This window comes from Lytechinus variegatus, chromosome 3, assembly GCF_018143015.1.
Source record: "Lytechinus variegatus isolate NC3 chromosome 3, Lvar_3.0, whole genome shotgun sequence".
NCBI lineage: Eukaryota > Metazoa > Echinodermata > Echinoidea > Temnopleuroida > Toxopneustidae > Lytechinus > Lytechinus variegatus.
The window spans coordinates 27,002,614-27,015,707 of NC_054742.1; the positions used below are offsets into that span (position 1 = coordinate 27,002,614).

General features: G+C 38.8%; 1 protein-coding gene across 1 annotated transcript in view; it reads right to left on the reverse strand.

Annotated features, from left to right (window-relative positions):
* LOC121410652 (crossover junction endonuclease MUS81-like) overlaps positions 1-13,094 on the reverse strand; it is a 28,811-nt gene that overhangs the window by 15,491 nt on the left and 226 nt on the right. The window contains exon 2 of the mRNA XM_041602881.1: positions 213-342. Within this exon, the coding sequence (XP_041458815.1) occupies positions 213-342 (130 nt within the window). The remainder of the gene's footprint in view (positions 1-212; positions 343-13,094) is intronic.

The window sequence follows — 13,094 nt, forward strand, 5'->3', positions numbered from 1 at the left end:
TTGCTGAATGGCCTCAAGTACATAAGGTAAAAAGAGGCATAAAAATTTTATCTCTGTACCCAAACATAAAATTAATGAATAGAAAGATGACTTTAGTTCATTTTAGGACATGAAAAGTTCATCTAGAAATGTGGTCTAAACAACATTTAACATAAATAGGGTCCACCTTCTTTTATAATAATTTAACATTAAAAAAAATCATATATATATACCTTGTTTAGCATTGTGCTCTTCTAACTTCTTATCTAGCATGCCACATATTTTATCTCCAAAGTTGTCCAGGATCTTTGCAGCTTTGCCAGATTCAAATGGAAGAGGGTACTTCTTCAGTGCAACCAATGCCTGTAATATTCAATTATCAAAATCATTATTATCCTATGGCTTATCCTTGCCATCAAGATCAAAGTCTGAAATAAGCTTGATAACCGTACAATAATTATATTGGACAATCATTGTCCAAACTTAAAAAATATTCAAATTCTATTATTTAATGAATATTCAATAAATAACAGAATTTAAATACTGATTGTAAATAATTATTATAACAATCATAATTATTTACAATCAATATTTTGATTCTACTATTTAATAAATAATAATTACAATCTATGCATTGTTCATCAAAACGGCACTTTGTAGCGTAGCTCATCGAAGCCACGTCATATCGAAGTGGTTCAAGGGTCAAGCCTATTGTATCTGCAGTGTTTACGTCTGGATACACGACATCCGTCTGGTAAGAAACCTCTCATTTTTCTTATTTTTTGGGGAAACTGTCATACCTTTATACACATTAGGTGTATAAAGGTATGCAATTTAATAAACATTTTAGTCTTAAATACAGTCAATATTTCTAATGTTAAATATGAAGGTAATTCCCTTCTTGTGCATTATCTTCTCCAGGCACAGTCCCATATACTTTTCTAGAGTTAGGCTCTGTGATGAAATGACAATATCAAAATCATGAAAAAATATGAAATACGGAGTCCTCTGGGCTAAGGTGGAGCCCCCCCCCCCGGTGGAGCATAGTGTATGTGTAGCTGTACTCGTAGTGAAGTGGAGTGGAGCCTGCACGAACAACACTTAAGTTACCCCCCCCATGCCGTGACTCACGGTACGCCATAGACAGCTGGTAGCCATCTGTTTCGAGGGTTTTTTTAAACATTTTTTCATTTTTTTATCTGAACTTAATACATAAACAAGTCCCTGTACAGATCGAGCTAGAACTTCAGTCTCTGCATTTGGTGAGTGGAGCCAACAAGGATTCATTACATGCCGCCGCGCACAGAAAAATCAAGCCATAGATGATAGAAGTCGTGTGTTGTGGACACCAGAACCCACTACTACTAGTTAGAGATCCACTGCCAATCGCGGTTCATGGTGCGAGGTCAGCATACTAATACTAACCTCGCAAAATCGTGTGAGTGAGCTGAGCCAAGCCCTTGGCTTGGGCTTGGCCACTCACACATATTGCGAGGTTAGTACTATAACTGGGGCTTGGCCACTCTAGGCGACACCCCAATTCTTACCCGTGTTTATAAACTGGAACTCCACTCACGCAAATTTTGGCCACCCTAGCTTAGAACTAAGCATTATTATCTAGAAATTGATTATTAATAAAATATGTTCTATTAAATGAATTGATAATGTTTAATCGGTATTCACCGGTTCTTTTGTTGAATTTTTCAGACCATTTCTCACAATTCTCAGTAGACATTTGCGACAAACGCTGTCGCAGTAGACAGCTACACATCATTCTTTATTTATAAATGGAGTGCCCCTTACGATAGATGTTAATGCCACAGAGAAATCGTTAGGCATTTTGGCCCGTGTTCAAGGCGTTCTTCTGTTCTATTTTTTTATAAGTATGAGATCGAAATCGCAGCGAGTAGTTACACTCTTCCATGATTCCGAAAGGGAGGCGCAACACCCCCCCCCCACCCACATGGGCGTAAATCCCAGGGGGACACATCCCCCTTACCCAAAATAGTAGGGGGCACATTATCAAATGTCCCCTACTATTTTTGGTCTTTTATATGAGGGAAAGAAATACATCATCAAAATCTAAATAAAACATGTATTTTGGACGAGACGACCTTACTTTTGGGATGCACTTTTTTTTTGCTTGTTTGTTTGTCAAATTTCTTTTGGACGAGATGACCTTCTTTTTGGGGTGATAAACTTTTTTTTCCTTCTTTTTTTTGCTTCATTTTTTCCAGTCCCTGGTCCCCCTACCTTGGGGAAAGATTTTCGCCCTTGCCTCCCACAGTCCCACTACTCCTGATATCGTTTGCGAATCTGCCCAGGCGTCGCAAATCGCGCGATTTGCATGCTGGCGCCAAGTGGAAGATAAAGAAATCAAGATGGCGACGTAAACACAGCCGTAAGCCCTTCCCATCTTTTCATAACAAATCTCTTGTTTTTTTAATGAATTCTTCTTTAAAAATGAAATCAATATCGCAGAAATGTTGGAAATGAAGTTGGACCCCATGTACATGTTTTAGGGCTAGAATTCTCGGGGGCGAAAGTTTCTGGTTTTGTACCCGTATGTGGGGAAATATAGGTAGGAGTACCAGGCGTTAGTGGGGAGTGACCATACGTACAGTATATGACTTTCACTCCCCAAAACGCCTCAGGTTAAGGAATTCAAATCTGTATTTTCAAGAGGAACTTATGCTCCACCTGAATTGAATAATCCACAGAAGAAAGATCTCTCCACTGCACATCACCGTAAATGGAGTTGAGAAGTTGCTATCAAGGATAAATGCTTCCAAAGCGTCGGGTCCTGATCTCATCCCAAACACGGTATTAAAAGAATGTCCAAGGGAACTGGCTCCAGGCTTGCGAGATTTTTTCCAGTTATCAGTTGATCTAGGCAGAGTACCATCCAACTGGACGAAGGCACATGTTACACCAGTCTTTAAGAAAGGTGATGTTCACTCAACTGGAAATTATCGACCAGTATCCCTCACATCAGTGATCTGCAAACAACTTGAGCATATCATCTGTAAGCACCGCTTCAAACATCTACAAGAAAACAATATCTTGTCTTCTCTCAACCATGGGTTCAGGTCTGGTCATTCAACTGAAACTCAACTACTGACCACAGTACACGATCTCCTTCTTGCCCATGACAAGAAAGTACAGTCAGACGTCATCATACTAGACTTTGCAAAGGCGTTTGATACAGTGCCTCACTCTCTACTCCTACACAAACTAGCGAACTATGGGATAGATGGCTCGATACATAAGTGGCTTACATCCTTCCTAACACACAGGGAGATGACGGTTGTAGTTGATGGAGAGCATTCCGACCCAGAAGAAGTAACATCAGGAGTGCCGCAGGGGACAGTGCTCGGGCCCTTGTTATTTCTATGCCACATCAATGACCTCCCTGATGTCGTCCAGTCACAGGTTCGCTTATTCGCAGATGACTGTGTGCTGTATAGACAGATTAAGTCTCAACGAGACCATCATAAGCTGCAGCAGGACCTTTCTGCATTAGAAAGCTGGGCATCCACCTGGGGAATGAGGTTCAATGCTGGCAAGTGCCAAGTTATGAGTATAAATGCCAAAACCTCATACTTCTACACCATAAATGACTGTATACTCAAACATGTATCTCAACATTCATATCTTGGAGTAACACTAGCCGACAATCTGAAGTGGTCACCCCAGATCAACAAAGCTGTGAGGAAGGCAAACTCTGTCCTTGCTTTACTCAGAAGGAACCTAAGTTTCTGCCCAGAGAATTGCAAGCGCACAGCATACATTGCACTAGTCAGATCTATCCTGGAATATGGTGCATGTGTCTGGGATCCCTATCTTCAGAAGGACATTCAATGTCTGGAGAAAAGACAGCGTAGAGCAGTACGGTTCATCTGTGGCGACTATAGCTCTCGAGAACCAGGGGTGGTATTCTGAAAATTGTCTTAACTTTTCTGTTATTTTTTCTTGTAAGTCAGCAAGATAACAGCGCGCTAAAATTCTCTTAAATTGGTATTCTGAAAATTGTCTTATCTCTGTAAGGACGTCCCCTATTTTATCTCTGACACGCCCAATATTCTGTCATCAACCAATTATTAAGCTTGTTATATGCTTAGGCCAACCAATAGAAGCATCTCTTCTTAAAAATAATGAACCGCATTGTTGATATGAGGCGTAATTTCCTTGCACCCCCGACGCTTATGCTTGTGCACTTCTGTGCTAAAAATACATGTGGCTCTTCTCAAAGATATATTTTCTCTGAAAAGATTCATCATCTCGAATAACAATTTGTAATTGCTGAAAAGTCTACCAATCCGTCATTATAATGTCTTTTGAATGTCTCCTTTTGTAAAACATGATGTTCTTGCGGGATGCAGCAAGAAATAATTATTGCAGACGGGCAAATATCGCATGCAACAATAAGTTACAATAGCCCCCCACCTCTTGTAAATTTTATTGTATTTTCCAAGGAAGTTAAGAGAACGTAAAGATAAGAGAATTTTCGGAATAGCTTGTAACTCGATATTTTATCTTGCGCACAGACATAATATGCGCCAATTATACATTTACGCATTATCATATCTCTGACATCATACGCGCTCAGTGAAAGTTACAAGAAAAGTTAAGACAATTTTCGGAATACGGATTTTATTGTAACTCTAAAGATACAAGAATATTTCTCTTAAGACAATTTTCAGAATACGGCCCCAGGTTCGATTACCAAGATGAGAGAGAATCTCAACCTGCCTACTCTTGCCTCAAGACGCCAAGTCCTGAAACTTACATCCTACTTCAAATTCCTTATTTCCTGCCACTGCCAGGTTATGGAATTCCCTACCTCAGGACGTCGTAGACAGCACCTCAGCAAATATATTCAAGAGTGAGGTGCAACATGTCAGACTATGTTAGTCTGCATTTGTATGTAAATATTATATGTTTGCTTTTTTTACCACAACTTCAACGGTGGATTCTCAGCACTCAGCATTCAAATCCACAATACAGTACGACAATACACCACAGGTGGTATGTACTTATATAGGAAGAAGAAGAAAGTGGTCGAGGGGTTGGTTCCTGCCCTTCCTGTTGATAAATTTCTTATTAAAGCAAGACCCAAACGTAATACCAAAGCTAAGAAATTTGTAAAATTTGATGCTACTAATGTGGTAGAGAAACAAGTTACAAATAACTCCAAGTGTTTCTCAATAAGACATTGTAACACAGAGCAGTTAAGAAATTCTTTTTTTGTGAATACAACGTTGGCCTGGAATCAACTCCCTAACGAAGTTGTCAGCAGTACATCGCCAGAGGTGTTTAAAGCCAAGATCGAGGAAAGCCACCTGCGTTTCGATTAAACTCATTTGCACCCTCTCCCTAACCTGGTGCATTATACCTAACGGTCCTGCACTGTATTACATCCAGATCCAGGCTAGTTAGGAGTGGGGCTTGGCCTTATCCTTGACTAAACCCACTAACACATTGTACGAGGTTAGTATGTACTAACCTCGTACAATAGACTGTGTTTGACCCTGGATTTCAAAGTAGTCGGCAAACATCGCTTCATTGCTGAAGTAATATTTGCCGAAACTCCTCGCTACGCACCGGGGCTCTTGCCGGTAAGTAGCAATAGTTTATTAAATATGAAAATAATAATCATTAAAAAAAAGGAAATTTCGCTTACCTCAGCCTCGAAAGTGACTTCGCTTGTCTCTTCCATGGAAATACAAGGAAGCCCGTTGGTGGCGCTAATGATTTCACAACCTTGATTCAGCTCCTCGGTAATTTTATAACTGTATCTAAATTCTTTGAATGCGCAATCCTTATGATTAATTTACTAATTATGGGCACCAATGAATGAAATACCTTCAAAAACATAATTAAAGATTATTATTGGTGATGATAACACTTATTTGCAATTAATTTAAAAAGATGACTGATAAAAAAAAATGAAAATAATATACGTGCCTGGAAAGAAACCAGCAGTACAAGCTTTGACGAACGTCAATAATACGTATACGGTATACCAAAGTCTATACAATGAAAAGATTGGACACTTCACGGACTTTGCGTAATGCCTTGCGTCGATATGCGTGTAAAATAGTGTAGGTGCCTATTCTTTCCCTTGTCGTGTCTTTGATATGAATATAAATCGCGCGCCCTCTTCAGGAGAAAATTGATATCCACGCTGATTGATTTCTATCTCCGTGAAATCTTCACTAAAGATCAAGAAAATATAGAAAGAAACTTCAAGTTCAAGGAGAAGTCACGGAAGGATCTAAATGCTTCGGTAAGTGTCATAGCAGGATGCGGAATACCAAATCATACATGATGTTTTATGTGGGCAAAAGCCCACTGCATTTTGGAAGTGTCGTGTGTGTCGCGTGCGTATGACTAGCCAGGGCAGTACTGCCAACTTGAATTAAAAAAATATTTGCATCTGCCGATAGATATCAGGAATCGCAAAATATTTTTTTTTATCGATAAATATCATATAAATTATTTCATGATATTTTTCAACCGAAACTAATATTTTACAAATCGTGATTTTTATTGACAAATGCAAGTATTTTTTAAATCTAAGTTGCAGCTCTGCACGCGTGTGTATCTAGGTATCATAACAAAAGAAATCAAAATGGCTTCGTAAACAGACGGGGGTAAGTGAACGCTATTGCTCTTAATTTCTTTCAATTTTACGACTATTTATTTAATGAAAAATAAAAGAAATATAATCAAATGGGGTAAACATAAAACTTGCCCATGTTAGGCAGGACAACAAGAATTTCAAAATGTGTTTGTTGTCCCCAAGAATGATATCAAAAAATTTCTTAATATCTAATTTGTCATGTGAAACCACTTAAAACTTACGTAAAATTCATTTAAACTGCCAAAAACAGCAATTTCATAGCACCAACATGGGTCGAAAAAGTCATAGACATCGCGGGTCCCTGTTAATGCACTGTCCTTACTATCGATAGTTTAAACGATCACGATGTGCTCGCTAAATGCGCGCGCCCGTCGGCGTCTGCTAGCCGTCCTCTGCTGTGACTCTCAAATAGCCCCGCATGTGCGATTTTTAGTCAGATCGTCCCATATGCTGTTTTTCATGTTAGTACATAGATGCGTGCGCGTTTTTTGCGGACGCAAATCATGTACCCATCTCCGTCGTCTGCTACGGCTCTCTATATCAGTCCCAACTTGTGAAATGTGTTTTCTGGTGTATTTTCATTTGGTCTACATGCAATTTGCCCACTTGTCATTTGGTCTAATGCCAAATGGGCTAAACCCATTTGGTCTACTAAATTGCCATTTGGTCTACACTTGGTCTAATTCTCATTTAGTGAAATGTCCAGTTGGTCTAATTTCAGCATAACCTACATAATTGTATATTTTTTTACTTTGTCAAATACTGGTACATAAAATTGGCTTTATATCATGCAGTTCCACATTGTAAATATGTATATTCATTTGGTTCACATGCAATTTGCCCACTTCTCATTTAGTCTAATGCCGAATGGGCTTAACCCATTTGGTCTACACTTGGTCTAATTCTCATTTTGTGAAATGTCCAGTTGGTCTAATTTCAGCACAACCTAGGCTACTTAATTATATTTTTTTAACTTATATACATATATTTTAGTCTTTATATATATACCAAATGGGCTTTACCCATTTGGTTTAAAAAAAATTCTAATTGCCATTTGGTCTACACTTTGTCTAATTTACATTTGGTCTACACTACACTTGATCTAATTTTGAGTCCAGTCCAGGGTCTAATTTCAACATGACCTACATCATTATGATTTTATACTTTGTGAAATATATATTTTTTTCTTTATATAATTTCATTTCACCTTATAGTTTTAGCATTGGTTTCCAAATAAATAATACTTGAACAGTGGCATAATCATGATAATGGAGCCAAAAGTTTTGAAAGGTGTATCGGGTAAATTTATAAAGTTGTAAGCAGAAGCAAACAACAAAAAATGTTGAAGCGGGGGGGGGGGGGGGGGGGGGGCGGTGTTAATTAATTTCCTTTTATTTTCCAATGCCAGATCAATCTTTGTTTTTGCTTGCTAAATTTTTTAAAAATGATATGTTCTGTTCTCTCTACAATTTTTACTAATGATCCTTTTTTTACTTATTTTTTTCAGACACATTCGCACCCGAACCGACTCTACAAGGGAAGAGAAGGAATTATTGAACCCCTTGAGAATATACAGGTCAAGGGCTGTAATAGTATACAGGGGCACTTCCTGGGAGTTTAATTTCATTTTAATTATGTGTTTTCAGGATTTTTTTTTAGGATATCTAACATTGCAGTGAAAATTATTGCCCCTGCTGATAGTTTTTCAGCTGTGCATGCCCCTCCTTAATTTCAGTGAATAAGGTGTGGCACTGCCCTCTATGATTCATTTTGAATTTTAATGGGCTCCAAAATGCAGTAATTTATAAATGATAGCATAATCTTATTTTGATAAAGCATTTTACTTAACGGGGGGGGGGGGGGGTGAATTTGACTACTAAACCAGCCCCCCCATGTCAAGGATTAAATTTTTGGAAAAAAAAGCATATATAAAATAGATATAGTTATTGCATATCAGAATATTATTTTTTCTTGATGTTTTCTCAATAACTCTAAGCTGTTATTGATGAATTCTTTCTTGAAACAAAAATAAGCAATTTATCCAAACATGTCAGTTTCATTTTGTAGACATATGCATTGAATTTACCAATTCAGAATATAAGGTATGCAATCTTTCATAAATGTTGATTTTTATCACTGGTGGATCTGGGGGAGGGCACATCTAGCTCAACCCCCCCCCCCCCCCTTTGAGAGCTACTGTCAAGATGTAATGAAAATATGCAATTTTCATCAAAGAATGCCCCCCCCCCCGTAAGGCCCTTTTTTGCTTGACAAATTTTCATCCTGAAAATGTGCCCCCCCCCAGGATAAATCCTGGATCCACCACCCCTGGTTTTGATTAAGTTTACATGTATTTTCATTTTGAAAAAAAAAATTCCTAGAGATTTATTAACAGCATGATTTACACTGAGCATTTCATACACTTTGTGCAGAAGAAATATTATCTTGAGAAATTTGGTTATTAAGTTATGGAAGATATCTTTTGGAAATGAAATTACTTTATTGCAGTTATGTCTTACATTGTATTGTCATTTTACTTGATAGAAATTCATTACTTTTTATAACCATGACAGTGTTATAAATTCATATTTGCTAAATTGTAATAATCATTTTGATGTTCCTTCATCTTCATGAAAGTATGAATTCTAGTCATCTGCTTCAGTCTGCCCAATGAAATGGTTACAAAGGGCCTAAGCATCCCTTGTCATTTTTCAATAATTAGTTAAGTCAGTAGTCAAGTAAGGGGTCAGACAGTTTGGCTGTATTATATTTGTTTGTCTTACTAGTGTCAATTTACTAAACTTTTTCTGCTTGTGATTGAACCACCAAATTGCCAGATAGTACCATTTTGTTGGGCAGACATTAATATTGACTAGAGGACTTACTTTCCAAACCAACCTAAAGATAATATGATACTTCATGTATTACAGGGGTATATTGCCTCCATTCCATTGTTGGGATGTATGCTATGGGCTGGGTAATATCATCTAACTTGTCCTGGAATAATCATTCTCTATAACAAGTTCACAGACAAACGGAGATTCCACTTCAGCAACTCTCAGTTGAATATCAACATTCCTGGCATTGGTGGGGGAAGCCAAAAATTTTAGGGGGGAACCGCCAAAATCTTTTGACCCCCCCCCAAAAAAAAGATAGTGACCATACAATATCTTGGGGGGGTGGGACACAGGAAACAAAATTGAAAATTGACAAGCCAAAAAAAATTAAAAAATAAGGTTATCAACAAAAAATTGAGGGGGATGGAATCGTCCCCTCCCCACCTCAAATTTAGGGGGATACTTCCCCCCCCCCACTTCCGCCGCCTATGATTCCGGGTGCTTGGAGATCTGTGAAAGGCATGCTATAACATCCACTTAAGTTCCATTTCCTTTCATGTTTTTTCCTCTTCTTAGTGAGCATCTCCAAGTGTTCATATTTTTTTCAGTGTCCTTTTTTAGATTTATCAAACTCAGTTTTATTACCTGATAAAATTCTATCCCAAGAATTGAACACTTTGATCAAACTGACAATATATAACTGAAAATATATAATAAAAGGCAAAATAATAATTATGAGAAAAATAATAAAGAAAAACAGTTACTCAAATCAAATTCACTCAAAACCATACACTAATGTACTCTCCTCAAAAATCAGTTCTCACTTTGAGGTATTGATCATTCATTCAGTCAATAAAATAATAAAAACAGAGACAGGAGGTCCTCCTCAAAATAAACACAAACACAGTGTCTCACATACACACTACACATTAAGAGTAAAATCAGTTTGTATCTTTCGTGGGATTTGTTTTTATGTAAATCTGGATTCTTCTTGTTAGTAGGGCCTTAGGTCACTCTGACTTGAACTTAAAACTTCCAATCTCAAGAAGGCAAGATATCTCAGTAGATAGTCATTGTCAAGATGTTTAGGAGTTCAATCTGGTGGTGAGGTTATTCATGATGGCATCTGATATTCTGGCAGAAATGAGAAATAAAAAAGTGCATAAATACAATTATTTATTTTTTCAATGCAAATTAAATTAACGAGTCATTCAAGATAGTGTGTATTTTTTAGAGGGGGGGGGGGGGGGTGATGGCATGACAAGTTTTTAGTCCTTGAAATTATTTTTATCTTCATTTTTTTTCCACTTTGTATTATTAAAAAATTGCAATAAACATATTAATAAATGAGTTTTAATCTAGTTGGCAAAAGAAAAACCAGTGGCGGCGGCAGTGCAAAGAAAAGGCCAGTAAAAGGCAGTAAAGCACTGTGTCTGAGTGACTGACACCACGGCACCGGCGACAGTGAGGTGAATGTTCATTTTCCAGTGCATGCACATTATTGCCCCATCATATTCACTCGTTTTCAGAAAATATTTAGTTATTCCTCATATGACCATGATTATCTCCTTCATGTCATTACTCTGGTGTTTATTCATGATTTTAAATTCAGGAAATCATTTAGCAAACAAAGAAAACAAAGCATTTCTTGACTGTGATTCCGTGTGATTCAAGTTCTATTTCATTTCTGTGTATCACACGTACGCACGTACGTGACGTAATCTTGATCTCTAATCTGCTAATTGTTATGTTAATTAATCATCCCGTGCGCGCGATTAAAATGGCTCGAAATTCGACCAAATTCAAGGGCAGCTCAGCTTGTAAACCTCACTGAGAAGGGCTTCCACAGCCCTTGCGATTCCCCGCGCTGCAATTTAACTGCAAGACACAGAAAGGAAATCAATTCAAGTTTCACAATCAACGGAAAATCCAGAACCCTTCGAGACCCATTTTGCAAGAAATACAACTAAATAAGGTAAGAATTGAGAGCAACTCACGACACTTTTGACTTACCGACACTTTCATGGTTATTTTTGGAAGATTTCATGGAATTTGGGGCACGAAAATGACTTCGGTAGCTCGCGAAAGTCCTATGCATTACGATGACATATTTTTCATCGCACGCAGAGATGCCAACTTTTGGAAATCAGAATTAGGGAGGATTTGCAACTGCCACCAAATTATGTGCGCGTAGCGCACATCTCGAGCGCGGAGCGCTCGACCCTTGCGGCCGGGGTCCAGGGCCCGCCTTAGGGCCCTGGAAGCTCTGGGTTTCTAGATGCTCTCTGGTGCAATCTGACCCTTATTTTGGGGCATTTCACATGTTTTCAAATAAAAATTGTTCCCACTTTTTTAACATAAAAAATATCAAATATGCATTCTTACATGTAAAAAAATGAGGGGACAAAAGAAGTACCTGTTCAACAATAATAATTAATAAGGAGGAATTATCACTATCGGCTATAGGCAGGTTATGTTCCACTATAAATCCAGTAAAGAAAAGCTCAGCGCTGGTCCCTTGCTTGGTGAAATAAAGTCAACAGGGTACTAGTGGAGCTTGAAGATCTTGTCTTCGTAATGTCCGTAGGCCTATGCCGTTTGCTCCGGCTCCCGAACGGTGCTTCCGAATATCATCACGACCTCCGTACTCAACTGAAATGTCCACGCTGCAAGTTGCGCAAAATGCATGGTAAATTCCTCTTTCCGACTTCCGAATACACAGGTACTGGAGACTGTATTCAGTCTTATACTTCTGAGACCATTTCTTGGTCTTCTTTTGTTGATTTTCCGCCATTTCGTGTCAATATCAACCCATCAATACGCCAAAATCACACACCGATATTCCACCGCACGACTTGACAAATCCAGTGGCCGCGAGCGCACACGCCTCGCGAAGCTAGCCGGGCCTACCGGCCTGGTGCACAGTGGATTCCCGTTGGGCATATCACATGCACCAGCTTTTCGCTGCTCCTTATTTGTCTACCTTTAACACACAGAATTTAGTAGCAGCGAACGTAATGGAGTTACTACATGCTAAAGTTAGCAGACGATACATGTCCTTCCAATCCAATTTGATCAATTCAAAAAAATCGTAATTTCGGGAGGATAAGGATGGTAATCGTAAGGGCGGGAGTTGGGATGAATTTTCGGGAGCCTCCCGATGAAATCGGGAGGGTTGGCATCTCTGCGCGCGGGAGGACAATCACAAAGAGAAAATATCATATTCATCCGCGCTGACAGGGGCTTAATTTTGACGATATCGCATCGCTATGCGATTTCACCCATTGACAAGCGGACGAAACTTACGTACAAATTTTGAGCACTTCCGCGACAGCGCCATCTAGTGACTACGGCCGTGCCTACCCATGTACATAACTTTGGGCGAAAAACTATAACTAAAATTGGTGATTTAGGTCTAGGTTCACCATGGGTAATCCTGTCCGATACGCAAAGGCATGTACGGTGATTCCTGGCGTTAGTGGGGAGTGAGCTACGTACAGTATATAACTTTCACTCCCCACAACGCCCCTGGCTACGTATGACTGAGTGATATTCCTTCGCACGCGAGATGATATGAACCCATTGGTGGACTAAACCCAACACTGTCATGAGTGTGTGGGACTGTGACCGCG